This window comes from Vicia villosa, unplaced genomic scaffold, assembly GCF_029867415.1.
Source record: "Vicia villosa cultivar HV-30 ecotype Madison, WI unplaced genomic scaffold, Vvil1.0 ctg.002954F_1_1, whole genome shotgun sequence".
In the NCBI taxonomy this organism is placed as follows: domain Eukaryota; kingdom Viridiplantae; phylum Streptophyta; class Magnoliopsida; order Fabales; family Fabaceae; genus Vicia; species Vicia villosa.
This window is the reverse complement of record NW_026706075.1, coordinates 210130-233903: the sequence shown is the minus strand read 5'-3', so window position 1 is coordinate 233903 and position 23774 is coordinate 210130. Positions and strand designations below refer to the sequence as shown.

At 35.5% G+C, this 23774-nt stretch overlaps 2 protein-coding genes across 2 annotated transcripts; both read right to left on the bottom strand.

The window, feature by feature from the left end:
- Positions 1-488: 488 nt before the first annotated feature.
- On the bottom strand, positions 489-2393 carry LOC131640126 (uncharacterized). Its single transcript, XM_058910530.1, has 2 exons — positions 2310-2393; positions 489-2201 (listed from the first exon to the last, which is right to left on the bottom strand). The coding sequence occupies exons 1-2, from the start codon at positions 2391-2393 to the stop codon at positions 489-491; spliced, it is 1797 nt and encodes a 598-aa protein (XP_058766513.1).
- Positions 2394-7862: 5469 nt separating this feature from the next.
- Positions 7863-10267, bottom strand: LOC131640129 (protein DETOXIFICATION 18-like). Its single transcript, XM_058910532.1, has 7 exons — positions 9873-10267; positions 9239-9783; positions 8943-9029; positions 8797-8853; positions 8441-8679; positions 8233-8351; positions 7863-8099 (listed from the first exon to the last, which is right to left on the bottom strand). Exons 1-7 carry the CDS (start codon positions 10149-10151, stop codon positions 7968-7970), a joined length of 1458 nt encoding a protein of 485 aa, XP_058766515.1. The 5' UTR covers positions 10152-10267; the 3' UTR covers positions 7863-7967.
- Positions 10268-23774: the final 13507 nt, after the last annotated feature.

The following is a 23774-nucleotide window of genomic DNA, read 5'->3' as shown; positions in this document are numbered from 1 at the left end:
ATGATGCAGTTGTAGAGGGTCTTGCAGTTTATCACCAAGAACCGTGTCTTGACTTGCCTGGAAGCTTCCCCCTCCCCGAAGGAGACGAGTAGTTCGACGTAACCCCACGGCTTTGTGGTTGTTCCGTTGAATCCTTGGAGGTCGGATCCCACGTAAGGAGTGAGATGTGAGTCGTCCAGCTGTAGGGTTTGGAAGAGGTGGGAGTACATGATGTCGACCGAGCTTCCCTCGTCGACCAGGACTCGTCGGACATCGAAGTTCGCCATCCTCGCTCGCACGAGCAGTGGGATTGTGGCGTTCGGGGCGCCGCCGGGTAGCTCCTCCAAGTAGAAAGTGATCGGTTCTGACCTCCCTTTGAACCTCCTCAGGGTCGGGGTCAGGTCCGTGGTGGCGCTGATCAACTCGTCGAACTTCCTTTTCACGGAGCCGATTGTGAGGGAGCCAGGGTCCCCGCCGTTGGATATCAGCATTGCTGTCGGGAACCCTTCCTAGACGCTGAGGGCAGATGTCACTCCGACCGAGGGTATGAAGTCTTCTGGTCGGGTGACGGATGACGCCACCTGCAGCGGCCTGGCATTCGGTGAGTTGCCCTCGTCGGAACTCCGACGGTCATTCCTTCTGGGAGGGTCTCCTCTCTTTGTGTACTTAGAAAGGTGACCCTCTTTGATCAGTGTCTCGATGGCGTCCTTCAGGTGTATGCACTCGTCCGTCAGGTGCCCGTGGCTCTTGTGATACTTGCAGTATTTGGACTTGTCGGTCCCCGGCCGGGAGGGATTCGGCTTCGGGGGCCTGATGTTGGAGTTTCTGAACTCGGCGTTTATGCACTCGGCCAGGATCTTCTCCCGTGAAACTTTCAGGGGGGTATAGTCGTTGAAGCGCCCTGCTGGCCCTCTGCGCTCCTTTGTGTCGCGGGACCTGTCGTCCCTCTTTCTCTCGTTTGCTCGGGGCGCGGAGGACGGGTCTTGGCTCGAGCTCCGAGTAACGCCATTTCCCCTTGATGCTTTGACTGCGGCCGCTTCGCCCTCCTCGAAGGAGATGAAAGCCTGCGCCCTTTTCAAGATGGCGTTCATAGATCGCATTTTTTCGATCTTTATCGCTTTCCTGAGTTCGCTGCCGGGGAGGAGCCCTCGCTCGAGGAGATACCTTTTCATGTAGTCGGTCGTCTCCACTTGGACGGCCTCCTTGTTGAATCTGTCGAGGTAGTCTCGGAGAGGCTCGTTGGTCCCTTGGACTACAGCTTCGAGGTTTGCCTCTGATTTCGGTTGACGGCGGGAAGCAGTGAAGTGACTCAGAAAGAGTTCCTTGAGCTCGGCCCAAGACGTGATGGAGTTAGGAGGGAGATTCCTGTACCAGGTCATTGCCCCCTTCCGGAGCGTGGTCGGGAAGATCCGACATTTGATGGAGCCGTGGACGACGTGATACTCCATGACGGCCTCCAGGTTCCTGATGTGATCGTCGGGATCTGTAGTCCCGTCGTACGCATCCAAAGTCGGGAGTTTTTCCATTCCTCGGGGAAGGCGGGCCCTTCTGATGCTTTCGGATAAGGGGCTGCGGAATTCCTCCTCGTCGCTGGCACTCGGAGAAATCGAGTGTGTGTTACGCCGGGCGGGTTCCTCCTTGCGAGGTTTCCTCCCTTTCCTGGCGAGCCTTCTTTCCTCTCTGTCGGGAGAAGGGCTCTCCTCCTCTGCGGGCTCAGGCCTCCGATTTTTCTTGCTCTTTCGCAGAGGGGAGCGCGAATAGGACCTCTGGCGGCGGGATCTTTTCGGTGGAGATCGAGAGGAGGATGGTGAGCGTCGGCGAGTCCTCCTAGGCGGGGAGCGCGAAGAGGAGGAACGCGATCGACGGTGCCTCCGCGGGGGAGAGCGGTGACGATGCCTCTTCTCCAGTTTCTCAATCCGTTCGCCTTGGAGTCGGATGAGGCGGTTGGTCCGCTGCAGCTCTTTGAGGATGACGAGGGTTGAGGGGTCGGTTTCTCCACGGGCATCTGTAGCATCCCGAGTTTGCCGATGGTGAGTTCTCGGTCTCTCAAGGGAACGGGTGGAGGAGGAGGCAGTCTGCCCGTCCCTGTGGTCAGTCTCGTGTCGGACGCGAGTCTGCGGTTGTTCAAGCTGGGTTGGGATCAACTCGGCGTTCCGATCGTTCCGAGCTGTTTCCTCTCCGTTGTTCTGAGGTTGGAGCTGCTCGGCCTCGTCATTCTGAGCCTGCTCGACGTGCTAAGGCGGTGGTCTTCTGATGGATTGGGGGGTCTCATGACCTGACCTCCCATTCCCTTCAGCAGAGCGCCGTCGTCCTCCCCGTCGATGCAGAGCCAGGTTGGATTCCTCGATCATTTCCGTGAGACGGAAAGGATCGGGGGTCGGGACGAGGACGGTGTTGTTGTTGTTGCCGGCCATTACGATCGAAGGATGGATTAGCTTTGATCTTTGTTTCTTTAAAGAAGGGGGAGCTTGTTTCCCACAAACGGCGCCACTGATCGTACCTGATCAGAAGGGTCGTCAAGGCCTGCTCGGATGCTGGGTCTTCGTGAAGTGAGAGGGGGGTTGTACCTGCAAGGTACTCCGATGCCAAAGTGAGTAGAAGAGCAAAGGAGAGCAAGTACTAGCTAAGGTTAGAAGAGAATTGAATACCTGACCCTCTACTGAGAGAGGGTATTTATAGCCCCCAGCGCTGGGCCATGATCACGCTAGTGGACTGGATTTCCAGGCCCAACTAGGAGACTGCCAGGTTTCCTAGGCAGAAATATCGGAGGTGCGTGATGCCCTCTGTCCTGGTTAACCGCTCCGGAATCCAAGGGAGACGCGGTCTTTTAGGGGCCACGTGTACTCCGTAGTATTCGGAGGATTGAATATGGAGGAGTCCCACGAGGGGCAGGATCCTTGGCGAGGAGGGTGCTCGCGGGGAGCATGGTCCTCGATAGGGATGTCAGCGAGGAGCACCTTTGCCGAGCAAGGGGGTGACGAGCACCATTTCACGTGATGGAGGGTGCAACCTGGTTTGGGCCTCGAAGGTCCAGTGGGCCGAAGTTGGATTGGGCCAAGTCTTGGCCCAGTCCAGAACAGTTTGTATACTTGAATATTTATTTTAGCAAAAAACATTTATTTATCTAACCCTCTTGTTTGTTTATATCAGAAATAAATACAAGGGAAAGTAATCGAATATATATTAAAAGTCAATATTTGATCTTGCCGAAAATATCAAGGAATTGAAGATCCAACATATGATCTTCAAGGGTAAATTAATTTTTATTTTATTATTTTGTGTAAAAAATATAATATTTTGGGTAAACATTGTAGTTTGTAAATAAGTTATTTTATTAATTTTTTGTGTAAACAATATAATGAGTTTTAATTATAAAAAAACAATCTAACTTACCCGTCAATTTTATTGATAAACCAAGATATATAAAGTGCTAGTTTTGTAAATAATAAAAATTCAGATGATGGGGTTCGAACCCATGCGCAAATAAATTTATCCCTCAAAATTTTAAAAATTGAGGTGTTAAGTTTTATCTTTCATGACTCCCTTTGTTACCCCACTTCTTTAGCCGAGATAAAATGCATTTTGCGTCAGAGGTTAAAAGCGCTTTTTATAGTAACGCAAAGGTGGAGGAGCACCTATATAGGTGGAAAAAGCAAACCCCTACTCTATTTAGCATGTGACATTATTAATGTTAAGTTTTTTATGGATTGTAAACGATAAATTTAGTGGACTTTATGGGCCACATTTGATTAGTAAACAAACATTTTTCCTCTATCCCTTAAATATAAATTTTTGAAAATGACAAAAATATCTACTATGTTTTAGATTCTAGTTTGTGTTTTTGAATTCTTTGAAATTTTAAATTCGAACTAATTTAGTATATTTAAATGTCCTAAAATATAAACTCATGCTCATCATATTTTTATCCTTTTGTACTTGTTAAAATACAATACTTGACAATTCTTTGTGGTATAGGACTGTTAGAGATTTTTAGAGTTATTGTGATGTTAGAGTAAGATCACTCAAAGATGTTGAGAAACCATGTATGTGGTGTTTTTGTTTCATGGATTGAATCTCTTTTCAACTTTAGGATTGTGGTATTTTTAAGGACCTCGCGGGCCTGCAGGGTCTTAGATCCCAAGAAGATAGATTTTACACTCCCCATTCTGGCGGCCAGTTTCCAAGTAGTTTCGGTACACATTACATGTTAAGGATGTTCGAGAATGCTACAATCAAAGAAAGATCATTTTAGTAGTCGGTGTGGTCAAGATCGAGCTATTTGAAAGAAGATCGTAAATAAAATGTGTTGGGTCTTTTTTGGGCCTGAATTATAATTTTTCACGTTCTTGTATATGTGTGTGTATAAATATATAAATCAAATTACCAATTTTCTCTTTAGTTTGGTTTTTTGTTTTGTGCTAACGATGAGTTTTACTATCTTTCACAAGCCGACCGATCCTACTAAAGATCTCATGCTTGACTACACTGCTAGTTATTATTTTAAAAAATATTATAATTTTATTTTTTAATTTTTCAAACGGAAAAAGATCTCTAGATTAACGATTTGGATAGAAACATGGTCCTGGATAAAATATTAAGCACTTTATTTTTCCATCCTTATGCCTTCTCCCAAACCCTTTGCGAAAATTCAAAAATGCCCCCAATTTCCCACAAAATTGAACGCCAACGAGTGATTCACCCCTATTATATTTAATTTCAGAGATGTATATCCGAATGAACTAATTTTTTTTTTTTTACAAAAAAGAGTATTTTCGAATATGCATAACGAAAAAGTTTCTAGTGTATTTTTTTAAACTTAGTATTAGGCGTATATGGATAAGCAGACTTAGTATTCATGTATTAGCAATGTAAGAAATATGTAAATAGTAATAATGTCCAAATTGAGAAAAATTAGAAAATAGAAAAAGAATTAAAATAAAATTATAAAATCCGAAAAATCCAACTAAAAATCAAATTATGTAAATAGTAATAATGTAAATAGTAATTATGTAAATAGAAATATGTAAATAGTAATAATGTCTACAATTTTTTTTATATTGTTTGAAAAAATATGAAAAAAACAGAAAATAAATCAAATAAAATAGAAAACAAGGAATTTAATCCCTGATTTTTTTCCTAATTAAGTGGCACGGTAAAATTTTGGTCGAGAGTCGATTTTCCTAAAATCCGAGTTGTTTACGCTAAGCCGTATAAAGGCCAAAAATGCAAGAACGCTAGGGCCAAAAATCGAGGATACAATTCATATGACTTTAATATTGGTTAAAAGAGACAGACTGTCCTAGGAAACAACGCTAAATACAATGAAGAACATGTAGCAAATGGGGTCATGGGTTTTTTGGAGATGCATCTCCGAACCAATTTTTGTAGCTGCTTGATTTAAGAATGATGGTGTGATTTAAGGTGTGTCTAGAGATGTATCTCCAAAAATTTCCAAGGGTATTTTTGTGTTTTCAAGAGTGTAGAAGAAGGTATAAAGATGGAAAAAAATTGCCAAATATTATTAGAAAATTTTATCTATACAGTCGGTCCAACTTAATGAAATAAGGCTTGGTTGTTGTAGGCTTGGTTGTTTTTGTTGTCATTTGTCAAGCTGAAAGAAATTTGTATATAAAATAAGGAAATTTCTTGATAGACCTCCCAGCTTTCTTGGTCACCCGCGGTGAAATCCCTAAAATGCCCCTTTATTTCAGAAATGCATCTCTGAAGTTAAAAAAAAGTGATTTCGAAAATGCATCTTCGAAAACACCTTTTTTTATCCTAAAAACATTGATTTTGGAAATATTTCCGAAAACACCACTTCGGAGATGCATTTCTGAAAAAATGTGCGTTTGGCAGTTTAAACAAAACAACCTCCCCCCATTTCCATTTTACCCTAAACTTTAAATTTTCTGGATTTCTCAACCATTTGCAGAAGCATACTACAAAGGCTAGTTCAAGACAACATTCTATTGCTCTCCAACATTCAAAGACCACTTCTAAAGCACTTCCAAGAATACCTCAAATTTGTAAGTTTTCAAAACTTGAAATTTATGATTGAAATTGATATTAGGGGTGTTAGAAATTAGTCAATGTAGTATATTTAAGTTATTATATGTCATTGATTATAGTTAGATAGGAAAAATTACATTTTGAACCACTTAGGGCAAGGTGTGGAGGTTCTGTAAGAATGGAGTTCCCAGGGGGGTTTCGGAAGTACATTTCCGAAAACACCTTCTTGACCAGTTTCGAAAATGTACTTCCGAATTTAACCAAGATATGTTTTTTTTATAAATTTTTTGATTGTATCACATTCTAATGGATTTCAATTTTTTCAGTGGGTGGACAGGCAATCCCGCGCGACTTAGACATGGTAGGGAGACTCAGACAGCGTCGGCTAGACGCGAGCAGGCGACACAGCTGGCATCGACCCAGGGACGAGGTAGATAATGAGTACCCGTCCAGATGGATGAGCCTGGTTCCTCATCTGGATCGAGGATTCGACTGGCTCGGGTGTGTTCTTCCCATTAGGAGGTACGGGAGGATGAGGAAGAGGTGATACCTGATGTTGACCCTCCGCACGGGGAGGAGGAGGAGGAGGAGGAGTAGGGCTACCCGGGAGATCCCAGGGACACTTCCTTGCTTATTTACTACCATGACCACGCTGTTGGGCGTGTCTGGGAGGGACCGTTTTTTTTTTTTAAATTACACTTTATAATTTAACTATTTTTTATTTAGTTTTTTTTAATTACACTTTATAATTTAACCGTTTTTAAACTAACAATTTTTTTGCTTTTTGTTTTTATGGTAACAGGATAGGTCGACGCTAAAATTCGTGAACCACGCGCGGAAGATTTTTGATCTATTTAAAACAGATGACCAGTGGTTTAATGATGTGGTAGCTGGTTCCGGGCTCCAGCATATGAGGAGATCTTGGAGAACCAGCAGGCTGAGGATGACCATGCCACTGATCTTCTACTGATATGCCAGCGGATAGAGATGCTTGGGCGGGATGCATTGGACTGAGGTATCATCGCGCAAGGCGGTCCAGAGGCGGTTGCCATCGCGAAGAGGATGGTCAGTGACGCGGGCGGTGCGACGGCATATACCAGACAAAGGAGGTCCCATGGAGTTAGGGTCAGACATACCCAGTAGTTGTTGCCTATTTATTTTTTAGTCTTGACTTTTTTGTATTCGGGTTGTATTATTTTGACATTTTCGTACACTATTTTTTTAATATATAATATTAGTATTTTATTCTAATTTGCATGTTATATTTAGTTTATATCAAGCACTGTTTACATTAAGTATTGTCGTTTAATATAAAATACGAGACTAAACATTGTTTAGAAAACAAAAAAAATAGGTTTTTTTTTTTGCATATTTAGGAGATGCATTTCCGAAACAACAAAAAAATGTGAAATTGGTGTTTTCGGAGATGCATCTCCGAAAACACCCCTAATTGATGTTTTCGGAGATACATCTCCGAGAAAATTTAAAAAAAAAACAACTTCGGAGATGCATCTCCGAAACAGAGTACTTTTGAATTCTCACTAGAGGTTCTCTCCATAGAGGGGTCTACAAATAAATTTCCTAAAATAATCACATGTTAAGATGTCCTTTTAAAGTTTTCATGAGATATGTTGAATTCATTTGGTTTATATAAATCTCCGGCCTTCATAATTTTCATCAGGCGAAGTGAATTCAAACAAGATTGTTAGTTGTCAAATATAAAATAAGAAAAAAAATGTACCAACTCATAATAGAAGTATTAAAATCAAATTTTAGCTTAAATAAATGACTTGAGACATTTCAAAAGAAAATTAACCAACTAAAACACATTTAAGAATATAGTTTTGAGAAAAAGAAAGTACAATTCTGGTAAGTTGAAGCTCCAAGTTATAGTTTCCCCTACACTCTGTATCTAACACAATTGTCATTATGTTTCCAAACACATACTTATTTAATTCTAATTTCGATACATTCAAGTTTTAAATAATAAAAGGCTGGTTTTTAACTTTGTCCCCTGAGAGATTCAGTTTAGTCCATTTGACACGCCATGTCAAAAGTAAGAGTGTCCCAGTTTGACACACAAGGCCACAAATCAGTCCGATCCATAAACCCTATATCATAAACAAAATTCAAGAGAAAACACGATGAATATACAAATGAATGCAAAATCAAGATGATTTTTCTCGGCAATAACACGAGCAAGTATTTGCTTATATTTAAAACCAGATGAAGTCACTATTTTACCTTATATTGCAAATTGGTCTTAAATCCGAGGAGACATGAAATTGGTAAACCAACGAGATAAAAAGCCGCAAGGTTGACATAAACAGCTAAATGCTGCCAACCACATCCTCTAGCAACTCCTACATTATTTAAGACGCGTTTATTTCTAAGAGTGTCCGTTGATGATGATGTTGCGGAGAATAAGTTTAAAGAGATAAAGAATTCAAACCTGATAAGACACCTTGTACAGAATCTAGTAATATTGAAATAGCAAGCAAGGGTGTTATTGAAGCAAACTCCTCTCTGATAGTAGGACTATTACTAAACAGTTGAATCCATATATCATGACCAAATGCAAGTAACAAAACAAAACCCAATCCAAGGAGAAGAGTGAGCTTTAGAGAGACTTTCATTGCATGTTTAGCTCTTTCTGGTTGGCCTGCTCCCAATTCATTGGAAACTCTTGTGCTATTAAAATTAAGTTCATACTTTTCAATATAAGTACAAGAATGTAGATTAAAATGCTTATGTCGAAAGATAAAACAATACTAGAGAAAGAGAGTATGTTAACTTAGATCAACTAACCTTGCAGCTGCACCAAGACCGTAAGTGATCATGTAAGCAAATGATTCTGTGTTTGCACTGCATAATATATTTTTTGAAGAATAGGTCATATGTATCTTTATTCTCTTCATTTTAGTAACAAAAATGTAAAGGTATAAGAACCATACCATATTGCAATCAATGAAGTTGTGATTTGTGAGTTAGGCAGTAATCCAGCTAGGAAAACCATAATTTCAAAAGCCCAATACTCCAAACTAGAAATAATATAAAGTAAAATAGTAAGATTCATAATAATGCACCTGGGCGACGGCAGGGATCTCTGACTAGTTTTACATTAAACGTAAAAAGTATGATATTGTTCAAACTAGAGATTAATATTTTTAATCAATTTTAGCAAACTATGTTTTCTATGTTTGATCATCAAAAGGGACAAATAAAGTGAAAGGTATTTAGAAACTCATACCACACCATTGCTGCAGAAGGCAGAGCAAGTTTCATGCTTGTAAGCAAGTAATGAAAAGATTGCATTGAAAATCCTCTCCATGTATTTTCAAACTTCTTTGCATAGATGACATATAAACCTAACATTATCATTATTATCCACATTGAAACAGAAGTTGCAATAGGTCCACCTATGAAATTCAAACCTATCCAATCAACAAATCCATAAGCAATTCCCACATGAAGCAATGCTGGAATAGCTGAAAGGTAAACCAGTGGCATCACTACAGATTGTGTCTGTAGAAACCTCAAGATGTTTTGCAAGATGCTATATGCAAATATTCCTGGTATAAGAAACTTCATGTAGAGTGCTGCTGTTCTAGCAATGTCTTTTGATTGATGAAGAAACACAAGAATGTGTTGTGTATAGAACCAAAAAATGGATATAATGATTGAAAAAATAAAAGATATCATGCATGAGCTTTGTAAATAAATTCCCAACATGTGATATTCCTTTGCACCAAATCCTTGTCCACATAGTGTTTCCAGTGAACCACTTAAACCAACCTAAGACAAAGAAAAATAAGGCAAAGAGTTTAATCATGTGACAACCTTAAATACAGTTTTTAAGGAAACAAACAAAAATGGTAACTTACCATAACAGCGGAGCCGGTGACACTAAACCAGGAATGAGCGAGAGTAGAACCGGCTAACTCAAGCTCACCGAGGTGACCAACAAGCATGACAGAGACCAATGTGATTAAGTAATAGAACAAGTTTGTAAGAATCATTGGCAGCGAAAACATGAGTTGATGTTTGGCTTCCTGCATGTCCAAGATTTTGTTCCACCATCTCTCTGTCTTGTGGTTTCCATTATCATCATGAGTTGCAAGTAATAGAGGTGTTTCTGAAATGCTACTTGACGTTGTCGCCATGTTGAGAGAGATTTTCTTACTGTTCAAATCTCTCAAAACACGAGGTCGCAAAAATGTGGTATATATAGATAGACCATACAAAATGAGGATAAAACGTATTTTTCTTCTATAGTCCCTAAGCCGTTGGGTTTGGCGGAAGACGAGATGATCCGTTTCCAATAATTGGACCTTTAAAAGTGTTAGTAGAAAATAAATGCATACTGCCCCATTTACCATATCACATTGAGATCATCACCATTAATGTGAGATCTCTTATGGTTGTACTATTATGATAAATTCAGTGCTTTTATGAGCCATGTTTGCTTAATAAACAAAAGTTTTTCTTTTTCTATCCCTTTAAAGAAATTTGTTAAAATGACAAAATGTATTTTCTTTTTTTCTTTTGTAAACTTTTCAACTGTGAAAAATAATTAACTACAAAAGAATCAAATTTTGTCCTTCGGGAGCAGAAAGAAACGAGATGATAAAAAACAAACTGACCGTCTCTAGATTTACATACAAGTGCGTAGATCAAGAGAAAATTAAATGATCGTCGCCAGACGGCACATTGGTTCTTAGATTGACAAGAAAATAAATGATTGTCGCCAGACGACACATTGGTTCTTAGATTGATAGGAAAATAAATGATTATCACAGGTTGTCTTTTCTGAATTGTGAAGCGAGCAATGAAATTCTCAGACAAGTTAGTCCACAAATAAATGCTTCTGTTGGGGAAGATTTGAACAAGATCATAGTTAACCATGTCAGAGTTAGTGCCAAGAGCTTGCATTTTTCCTCATCATCCATGTGATAGTAGTTCAGGCGATCGTCAACATGTTGCTCATCACTACTACAAATAATACATTGCATGACAACATTTTCATCTCACCCAAAAAAAAATCGAGGTATAATGTTAAGGCGCGCCATGTTTTATTTGTTTTAAAAATAAAAATTACATATTTCCTTGATTTTTAATATAACTGAGGGGAAAAATAATCCGCAACATGCTTCGACTCCCAACTTATGCAATTTATGTTTTTATTTCTTTATAAGTGGAACATTTCTTTTTATTTTATTTTTTATTTGTAAACTAATGATCTATCCATTCGGTTTCCGTAATAACTGAGGGATAAAATAATCAAATTTTACTATAAAAGCACTCGTTAAACATATTTAACCCTAATCCTAACTTATATGTAGTCATCTCAAACTCGTATGTCTCATTCTTCGAGATGAATTGCAAGACATAAAAAATATTCAATGTTCTGTGTTCTTCTATCTTGCAAAAATATTTTATCTTCTCTTGCAATCTATCTCACATAATGGTGTTAATGTTGTTGTTGTATTTTTAGAATAACCTTCCTATGTTTTCAATCAAAGAAAACATCATTGCTTTTTTCGGTTGACAATATTGAGAAATTTATTCTTAAACACAATGTAAATTGCACAAAAAAAATGGTGACTAGTAAAAAATTGAAATGGAAACATGACATGTCACTTTCAATTTTTTATTATTCAACATTTTTTGCTTGAAACTTATGATCTCGGTTTTTTTCTAAAATCGAGGGGTTTCCTTATTTTATTTTATTAAAAAAGAAAATACTTTTCCCCTCGATTTTATGATAAAACCGATGGATTTTGTTACACAACTACAACAGTGAATCTACAGCCTACATTCATAAAGGAACAATACTAATATTGCCAAGACACCAATCCACAACAAACTATCTACATCAATCACTATATATTTTCTTCTTTTTCTTGTGAAAGCATTTGCCATAAAAATATTTGCTCAAGATAACGAAATCTTAGAACTTAAAAAAAATTTGGTAAAGTTCTCTATGATGGATTGCAAGTGCAGAAAAACATATATGCTTCAAGTTAAACAAGGAAAGGAGATCAATCTTGAATAAGTCATTAGAAGTTGGATGCATTCAATCCATTGGATATTAAAAGAATGCACACAAAAGGTATGCAACAAAATCTAGATTACAACAGAAATTTGTTGTTCTCTAGGAATAACAACGATGATGATGAATCTTAATTTATTGTAATCAATGTATTTTAATATTCTATGTAAACAATGTAATTAAATTTAAAAAAAAACTTATTCACCTCGGTTTTGAACTGAAACCGAGGGGTAAGTACTTTTTACCTCGATTTTTGTCAAAATCGATGGGATAATTAAGCGTGTTTATTGAGGATATTCATCGTTCTTACACAATTATTTACTCTTCATTTAATGAGTATCAACGCTCAAGACACTACCTTTAGTGATCTACGTGAAACCTAAAAGACATCCATTATTAAGAATTCTGAATATCAAAATTGATAGTGAAATACGAACCACTTGAAACTATCTATATCTACTTCTTTTTCATGTAAAAGCAGTTGCCTTGAAAAATTCTCTATGATGAATTGTAAGGGCAAAAAATTATTTGGATATAACGTTTGTGTTCTTAAATATTTATTAGCGCAAAAAATCATTTATTTATCTTACCTTTTTTTTTGTTTTATATCAGTAACAAATGACAGCAAATGCAATTGAGAATATACTTTCACCCAACATCTGATCCTCATTGACAAATTAATTTTTACTTTAATATTCTTTGTAAATAGTATAATATTATTGGTAAACGATTTAGTTTGTAAACAAATTAATTTATTAATATTCTGTGTAAATAATGTAATGAGTACTTTTTTAAGAAAAAATTATCTTACCCCTCGATTTTGTTCATAAACCAAGAGGTATTTGGTGCTAGTTTTGAAAATATAAAAAAACATTTGCTAAGGGTCGAACCAATGTGCAAATAACCTTACCCCTCGATTTTTTAATAATCGAGGGGTAAACTGACAGCTTTTGATGAAGCCCTTCGTTACCTCGATTCTGTAGCCGAGGTTAAGTGCATTTCGCCTCCGAGGTTGAGTTTATATGAGGGGATTGGTAACTTATTCGGGGCTCAGATGAAGGGGCTTGAGGTTCAGATGTTGGTGTAAGAACAAGATTTGGTTCTGCATCTGGCCTTTAGTTTTCATGATAACAATACATTGTTCTTAGAGAAGAATTTTTTCCCTAATGATTTTTGTCTAGTGGGTAACTTTTGCTTACAAGTTATGACTCTGGTAATATGGTGTGTGACGTCGTCAGTGTCTGAAATCAACACACTCCGACCATGAAGAGTGACAACATGTGATTTATAAAGACAATTTAAGTTCTAGAACGCTCTTTGACTATGCTTCTGATAGAATTCTCATCAAATAGCTTCTGACTCTAATAACGGAGCTTCTGAAGACTCTCGAGCTCTTATATTTTTGGCATAAGTTCAGAAGACCAAGTTCTGAAGACTCTGAAGACAAGGTTATAGAGAACAAGTTCTGAAGGTTCTGAAGACTTTGATTCAACATTTGATCTTTCTAAACATGTCTCACCAACTTACATTCTGAAGCCTCTGAAGATTAGAAGAGAAGATTAAAGATTTTAGGTGAGAGAAATAACACATGGTAGAATTTATATATTCCTTCCACTACATATGTTTTGTGGCGCAAGGCCAGTACTATGGTGCAATGTTGTCTACCACTCTCTGCTGACCGTTATGAAGATTACAACTAAGAATTGCATAATTCCATCTTCACCCTTCGATGTATCTTTTGATTCATATATAAAGAATACTTGGAAGAACTTTTGATTACGGTGAAAGTTTGTTTATTTGAAAAGTTTTAAAATCAAGGAACTTTTGTTCATATACTTTCTCAAAAACACTTTTGTGTTTTCATTTGTATTTTATTTGTGTAATCTGCTTATTTAAAAGCACATTGTAAACACACCTTTGTATTTCAACTTGTAAGTTGATCTTGTTCCTTGAGAGACTAGGGTATATTTAGAATTTCCCAAGAAGACATTGACAGATAGTATTTTTGGTTTGTAATCAGTTAGGTTATATTGGATTAAGTCCTTATTGAAAAGGAAAAATCATCGTGGCGGGTGGACTCTAGTAGCTTTGTTAACAGCAAACTAGGATAAAAATATTGTGTCATTATTTTTATTCCTTGCTCCTTGATTGTTTGTCTTGGTTGAACCAAAAGTTTTAAATCTTGAAACTCAATTCAAACCCCCCTTTGTTGTGTTTCCTTTACCTTCAATTAGTATCAGAGATCCGGTTTTGGTATTGATTGTTATCAAACAATTTACCGTGTCAGATAAAGATCTATAAATTCTTTAAAATACAATGGCAGGAAATGTCCCTCCACCAGCTGCACCCGCTGTTAATGAAAGAGATCATTATAGTGTCAAACCTCCAGTTTTTGATGGAGAAAAGTTTGATTACTAGAAAGATAGAATATAAAGTTTCTTTCTTGACCATGATATATATCTATGGTATATGGTAGTTGATGGCCATTTTCATCCCGTTGATGCTAGTGGTAACAAGTTTGAAAGAAGAGTGATGACTGCTGACCAACATAAGATATGTTACAAAAATCATCACAAAGCTAGAACCATTTTGTTGAATTTTATTTAATAAGTTGAGTATGAAAATATTACTAATAGAGACACATCCAAGACGATATTTGACTCATTGTGAATGACTCGTGAAGGGAATGATCAAGTGAAATAAACCAAGGCACTTGCCTTGATACAAAAGTATGAAGCCTTCAAAATGGAGAATGATGAAACTATTGAGAATATGTTCTTAGGGTTTCAAATTCTTGTTGCAGGACTGAAGGTTCTGAACAAAGGACACTCCACTCCATATCATGTTAAGAAGATTATTAGAAGTCTACCTAAGAGATGATGACCTATGGTAACTGCGCTGAAATTGTCCGAGGATCTGAACAACACCACTCTTGAAGAATTTATTAGTTCTTTTAGAAATCATGAGATTGAGCATGGAGAAGATGAGCCTCAAAGAAAAGTAAAATTTGTGGCTTTGAAGTCTACGGGAAAGTCTAAAAAGACTAAAGCCTTTCACGTTGAAGAAGAAGAAGAAGAAGAATCTTAAGAAGATTTTGAAGAAGAAGATGATGAGTTGTCTCTTTCATCCAGAAGGTTAAACCAACTCTGAAAGAAAATAAAAAAGTTCATAGGTTTAAGAAGGATATGTGGTTGCTTTGAATCTACTTCTGGACAGAACAAGTCTGGTGCTGGAAAAGACATCATATGCTTTGATTACAAGGAGCCAAGTCACTATAAGAATGATTCTCCCAAGCTCATAAAGGATAAGCCCGAGAAGAAACTCTTCAGAGGGAAGAAGAAAGGGCTGATGGCTTCTTGGGATGATTCTGATTCTTCAGAAGACGACTTTGAGGAAGAACAAGAAAATGTGGCGCTGATGGCAAGCATCAAGTAATCTGATGAAAAAGATGCATTAAGATCAAAATTTGAGTCAGACTCTGAAAAGGTATTTTCTAACCTATCTCATTTTGGATTAGAACTATGTATTTTTGAATTTCTTGAAAAGTATCAGAAGATCTGTAACAATTACAAGGGTTTGAAACAAGTCCATGTATCTGATCTGAAGCACACTATACGCTTAAGAAAGCTTTCTCAAGTTTAAATGAAGAAACTTTTATTTTGAAAAATGACGATTCTGCCCTAAAAAGAAAGATCTCAAAACTTGAAGAAGAAGTTCTTTCAGATGCTTTTGTGGACTCTCATAGTTTCATAAAGAAGTATGACAAATATTTTCAAAATTTTCTTGCTAGAGGAATAGGCAGAAGCATAACATCCTCTATGATCCATGGAGTTAGTTGAAACCAAACAAGAGAAATTGATTATGATTTTGATGATGAAACTACTTTAAAAAAGGATGATAAACCAAAAACTCTTTATTCTCATTTTGTCCTTAAAATATCACAAAATGGATTGGTTCCTAAAAAAAAACTTATTTTAAAAACCAAGGAAAACCCAAAACACTGTGTTCACTATTCTTATAGATATGATTAACTTGCACCTAAACCCAAGTTTGTTAAGAAATCTAGGAGTACTAACAAGAAAGGACACAAAAGAATGTGGGTGCCTAAGGAATAGATAATCTACATTATAGATATCCTCCAGACCTTTGGAGCTTTTGCGCATTGACTTGTTTGAATTAGTGAAAACTACTTATGTCAGTGGCACGAAGTAAGGTTTAGTCATTATTGATGACTACAGTAGATGGATATGAGTTAAGATTTTTAAACACAAGGATGAGTCACATTCTGTGTTCTCTATCTTCTTCTCACAAGTGAAAAACGAGAAGGATGCTAAGATTGTGAAAGTCAGAAGTGATCATGGCGGAGAGTTTGAAAATAAGCATTTTGAAAAATTATTTGATGAGAATGGAATTTCCCATTATTTCTCTTTCCCTAGCAATCCATAGAAAAATGGAGTTTTGGAGAGGAAGAATAGAACTTTGCAGGAGATGGCCAAAACCATGATTAATAAGAATAACATGGCTAAGCACTCATAGGTTGAGGAAATAAACACAACATGCTATATTCAAAACAGGATCTCCATAAGACCTATTTTAAGTAAGACTCCTTATGAATTATGGAAGAACATAAAACCCAACATTTCATATTTTCATCCCTTTAGATGTGATTATTTTATTCTGAACACTATAGAAAATCTGAGCAAGTTTGATTCTAAAGTACAAAAGTATTTAATGTTAGGATATTCTAAACACTCAAAAGGCTACAAAGTATAGAACACTCAAACAAATTTTTTTGAGGAATTAATTCATGTTAGATTTGATGATAAACTTGACTCTGAAAAGTCAAAGCTAGTTAAGAAATTTGCAGATCTAGAGATTACCTACTTAGGTTATGAAGATAAATAAGTTGCTGCAAAAGATTATGAGAATAAAGTTTTTGAAGTTTTTCAACCAGAAGATATTGAAGTTCAAACTCCTATGAGATGTCACAAACAAAGATCTTCGCATTCTGAAGAATTGATTCTATGAGACAAGACTACACCATTCATAACCAGATCCTCATTTAAACATTCTAAAGAGAAGTTGAATGAGAAAGGAGAAGTGGTAAGAAACGAGGCTAGACTGGTAGCACAAGGTTATAGTCATCAAGAGGGGATTTACTATACAGAAACCTTTGCATCGGTTTCCAGGTTGTAATCTATTCGTCTTTTAATTTCTTTTGTAGTTAATCTTAACATCATCTTGTATCAGATGGATGTTAAGAGTGTATTTCTGAATGGTTACATAACTGAAGAAGTATATGCACACCAACAACTTGGTTTTGAAAATCATAAATTTCCAGAAAATATTTTCAAACTTAAGAAACCATTGTATGGTGTGAGATAAGCTCCTAGAGCATGGTATGAAAGACTAAGCAATTTTCTTTTAGAAAATAATTTCACCAAAGGAAAGGTTGACACTTCTATGTTCTGTAAAACATTCAAAAATGATATTCTAGTTGCTCAAATATATATTGATGATATTTTATTTGGTTATGCTAATACTACTTTGTGCAAGGAATTTACTAAGTCTATGCAGGCTGGATTCAAAATGAGTCTGATGGGAGAACTCAAGTTCTTTATGGGAATCCAAATTAACCAGAGTCCATAAGGGACTTTTATCCATCACAACACGTACACAAAGGAACTTTTGAAGAAGATAGACATGTCATAATGCAAGGTAGCAAAGACGCATATGCATCCTACATGTATTCAGAAGAAGGATAAGGTAAGCAATAAAGTAGATCAGAAGGTATACAGAGGTATGATAGGTTCTCTCTTATACTTAATTGTTTCTAGGCTTGACATCTTATTCAGTGTCTTATTATGTGCTAGCTTCCAATCAGATCCTAGAAAATCTCACTTAACAATTATTAAGAGGACTTTTAGGTATTTGAAAGGTACTACTAATATTGGTTTGTGTTATAGAAAATCCAAAGAATACCAATTAGTAGGTTATTATGATGCTGACTATGCTAGAGATAGACTAGAAAGGAAAAGCACTTCTGGAAGCTGTTAGTTTCTAGGTGACAATCTAATCTCATGGTCCAGCAAGAGGCAGTCAACAATTGCACTATCAACAACAGAAGCTGAGCATATTGATCTTTCTGGATGTAGCACTCAGATCCTCTAGATAAAGAGCCAGCTAGAATATTTTCAGATATATGAGAGTAACATTCCTATTCTCTATTATAATACTTCTGGTATATGTTTATCTAATAATCCCATTTTACATTCAAGAGCTAAGCATATTGAGATTTCAAAAGGGAGTTTTAAACATGGAATTTGTTGATACAGACCATCAATGGGCTGATATCTTTATAAAACCTCTTTCTAAAGATATATTTATATTCATTATGAAACATTTATTGATGGTATTATATAAAGAATGTGAAAGATGAAGATTTCAAAATGGTTATATCTCATAATGCAAAAATGAGACTATGAGAATATGTGTTTTCAGAACATATAGACTTCTGAAGTGTGAAGGGCTCGTGTGTGAGGAATTTTTTTGCTACATTAATTGATGTCAAGCAAGTGAAGGGTTTGTGGTTCACTTTAGGACAATTGTCTTTTCTTGAAACTCACCAAAACGCTTGAGTGACACATTATGTACAGTGATTTATTGGGATTAAGTTAAAATTTTCTCACGCCTCCATTTTTTTTCGAAATTTTTGCACTATTCAAAATTTTCTCATCATTGCATTAAAATATTTTCGATTTAAATTCACTTCACACACTTTTGCCACTATCCCACACCTTTTCTCTAAGAAAACCTTCGAGTTCTTTGCAACCAAACCCTCGTTCTTCATGTTCTTCGCAATGGCTTCTCAACAACAATCTTCAATTGTTCAACAATAATATGTCACTGAATTATCAAATCAACTTGCTTCAACTCAACAAGTGACATTTACTCAACAACTTCAACTAAAAGAATGCTTTCCTGGACTTCATCTATCAACTCTAGTCGATGAATTAAGAGTTCTTAAGAAACTGATTGTAGATTTCAAGAATCTTAAGGAAAATGAATCTAATTTCTCTGCTGAAATCAAAATTCAAGGTTGGTAAACTTACTGTGATCGTCTTCAAGGCCCAGTTTACACTGAATTGTTAAGGAATATTGGATATATGCTTGTGTTTCTCCAAGCAACCAAATCTTCTCAAGTGTTATGGGGAAGAAGATCTGCATGACTGAAGACATGGTGGCTAAGCTTATCAACCATTTGGCACATGAGAAAACGCAGAAAAAATGACTAAAAGTGGAGAAAAAAGGACACCTCATCATAAAGAAAGCCAAGAAGGGCGTTTTAGTAATCATGACACTCGCCACAGGCGCGTGGCACTTGCCATGGCCCCTCTATTGGCCACGTCCTCCACTTAGCACTCATGGCGCTCACCATGAGGACACGGCGCCCGCCATGGACTTTGTGAGCAAAAAATAGCAATTGAGTTACCCAGTCTTCTCCCACTTTAGCTATTTTTTCTCACCTGAATTCTACACAAATTTTACTGACTATGCAGCAGTTGGAACACTATAAATAGGCTTAGTTTTTAGGTTTGTAATAACAAATTTTTCTAGTATTAAGTAGGAATATAAATTTACCATGTAAAAGTAATCAGTTGTTTACATCGGGCAATTGGTACACCATTAGTTTGAAAATTATGAAGTGCTCTATTTGTACTTGGATCAATTGCAATTTAATCTTGCCGTTATTTTAATTCAAAATTTTTCCGTTCAAGTTTTTCCGATTTCGATTTCCCACACAACATTATTTTCAGTAAGCATTTACCTTCTTTAATTGTCTTCACTTGTTTACTTTAAGTCTTAATATTATTATTGTGTTTAATTGCTTAATCCATTTCAATTATTACTATTTTTGTTTCCTAGTCTCACACATCATTATCATCAAGTAATATTACATACATATATACATACTTGAATTGTTTTTTTTTTTTTTTTCATGTTTTGATCTCTCTATTTATATATATTTTTTTAACTTTTTAGTCCCCTTTTAAAAAAATTCAGCTTTTAAGTCCCTCAACTTTACTTCTTTTGAAATTTTTTTGGTCCCTCTACAGTTTTGCATATGTGGCTGTGATGATTAAAATAAATTTTTAATTTTTAATGAGGTCGCATTATTGACTGGGATAAAAAATTAAAAAAATTATTAATCAATATTTTTTATAATGGTATAAAACTGAATAAAACAATAGAAGAGGGAAAGAGAAGAAGAGAGTATATTCTAATACTCATATTTTGAGTGTGTGACATTCTGATACAATATGAGTCCTATTTATAGGACATATGTAATAAATGGAAAATCAAACTGAAATATCTTAATTGATGGACATCCATAATCATACCATTTACAATATTCCCCCTTGGATGTCCATAAATAATATGCCCCGTTTAAACCTTACTAGAAAAAACCCAGCGGGAAAAATTGTAGTGAAGGAAAAAGAGTACAACATTCTTTGAGAAGAAACTACCTTGTTACTAATCAATACAGATTATTACAAATAAGAAATGAAATTATTGGGAGGAAACCATCCATTATCCATAACAGTTCCCCTTGGATGTTTGTTCAAGATATGCCTCGTTAAACCCTTACTAGGAAAAATCCAGCGGGAAAATATCTAGTGAAGGAAAAAGAGTACAATATCCATTTTAGAAAAATTAATTTTTCCTCCTCAACAGGACAAATTCATTTCTCTCCCTCAACTGAATGGTCTTTTTGCACTGTTGCACTGAATGGCCTGCAAGATATCACATGAACAAATTTGTTGGATGTTTATATCACCAATCTTCTGAAGATCACGAGTAAAAAAAACTTTAGAGAGATGATTTTTGTTCATTCTCCTTTAATGTAATCATCTCTCAATTGAGTGATGCATGTAGTATTATCTTCATATATGGTTGTTGTATTTGTTTTTCCATAAGACATACCACAAATATTTTGTATGTGTTGGATTAAGGATCTTAACCAAACGCATTCTCGACTTGCCTCATGTAGTGCTAAAAGTTATTCATGATTAGATGAAGTTACTATTATTGTTTGTTTTAAAAGTTATTCATGATTATATGAAGTTACTGATATTGTTTATTAAATTGATTTCCATGAAATAGTTGTACCATCAAACGTAAACAAATAACTTGTTTGTGATCTACCATCGTGAGGATCTGACAAGTAACCTGCATCTGTATAACTTATTAATTTTAATTGGATACTTTGGTATAAAGCAGACCCATGTCTATTGTATCTCTAAGATAACGAAGTATATGTTTGACTTTGTTCCAATGTCTTCATGTAGGTGAAGAGCTGTATCTTGCTAATAGATTGATCCCAAATGATATACCAGGGCGTGTATAATTAGTAAGGTACATCAGTGCTCCAATCGCACTGAGATATGGTACTTCAATATCAATCAATTCTTCCTCCTTTTCTCGAGGACTGAAAGAATCACCTACACATCCCATGATCTAACATCATAGAAGTAGACAACATACGAGATTTGTCCATCATATAAGAACATATTAACATTTTTTTATATACGAGATTTTCTCATATAGAAATATTTTAACTTTTTTTCTATATAGCCTTCTTGGTATATAAAAGTTTCATTTTCTAAATGTTCATTTTGTAAGGACTTTTTCTTTCGCAAGTCCTTCATCTCAAATAATTTCTTTAAACAATTTATAACTTTCGGAATCTCTTTAGGAGTTACGATAATTTTATGTTAACTACATAGCCAACTATTATAGAAAATTATTTTCTAGAACCTTTCATAAAAATACAAGGACTTATGGACTTATTTGTGTATATCTCTCCCTTAGCAAATATCCATTGAGACAATTACATCACTTGTGTCCATATTGATTTAGCCCATAGAGATATTTGTTCAATTTTATGTCCTTATCAAGTGAACCATATAAATAATATGTTACAACATCCACCATGTTCAAATCAAGCCCTTTATGTGCTACAAGACTAATTAATTATCGAAAAATTAATTGAATCCACTACAGGTGGATATGTTTCATCAAACCCGATCTTAGGTCTCTATGAAAATAATTGAGTAACAAATCAAGATTTATACCATTCTAAAAAAACTCATTTATATCTCATTGGTTTTATTCCTCGAGGTATTCGAACTACAGGTCCAAAAACGATTCACTTTTAAAGTGAGCTTAATTATTCTTCAACTGAATATATTCATTTTGGTCAACTCCCACTATGTCTACAATCTTTGATAGACTTTGATTCATGATTTATTCATTTTGACCAATTCTCACTTTTTCTACAATGTTTGGTAGACTTTGCTTCATGATCCTCGTTAACGTTTATCATCTTTAGCGCTATATTGTATACAAATATATTGCCAATGTCGACTTTATTTGGTTATCTTAATTTCGATGACATAACTTATCGAGATCTCTTTATTTCATATTTCAAGTACTTTATTAGTTCTTCTGAAACTGCAAAATAAATAATGTTAACGTGCTCTTAGAATTTTCAAATCTTCACTTGAGTCATATTTAACTTTAGTTTCTTTTCTAGGTAGAACACTTTTAACATTGGAAACGATTTTCCTACCACGCTTCTGGCGCAATTACAACTCATTTGCAAAATTAGATTGTCTAATAGAATAATCTACTTCGAATGGAGTATTAGCGGCTAATAATTTTCTTTCATAAACTTTATAAATGAATAATGTTTTAAACTTCTAGGATCAAAATAATAATATAATATTTTATTTCAAATGTTCATTTGAACTTCTGGTTCACACTTTTAGTTGCTTATTCTCTCCCTCCTAATATTGAGAAACTTAATTTATCAATTGATAACCAACCTACCGAGCTTCAAACAAGTATCTAATTAATGGATCAAGATATATCTTCAAATACAAAATTTATATAAAACACATTTTCTCAACATTCTTTCAAAACTCATCTTAGTGTACTATATTGAAGCAATTGAAAAATCACAACACATCCAAAAGTTTACTTAGATGAGATGTATATAGTTATTAATCTAAAATAATTTGTAAGTTAAAGGGAGAATTATCATACGCTAAATTGTTGGCTTAATGTAATAAATATCTTAATACCATATTTTGGTGTTTCAAATATATAATTTAGAATTGATGATCACATAAGTATCAACCATATAATTAACTTTAGATGTCTTAAGAATGGATCTTCAGGTCCATTTACTTTTTTATAAACATATATTACAGGATATTCAATATCAATTTTAATAATATATGTGATACTTATACATTAATTTCTAAAAAATTCAGAAAACAAGATCTTAGTCTAATTAGTTGAGAAAATAATTTCACAATCTTCTGGTTGTGAGTAGAGACATATGGATGATCTTTTAGTCGATGCAACAATTAATATCATAAAAACTCAATTTCTCATTTTTTTTGGAAACACACAAATTTTATTGGATTGAAGAAACTTCTGATTCTTCAAAACTAATTCTCACATCATAATACATTTGAGATGACCCAACCGATTTGGCCAACAACACACTTAAGTGTGATTTATAAACTTCTGATTTACAATAATGCATATATGTATTTTAATTATTCTAAATTGTTTGAATCAACTATATTATTCTCTAATAAATAAATCTTCATAAATGATACATACATATTTTTATTTGATTTAATTGTTATAAATTAAATCT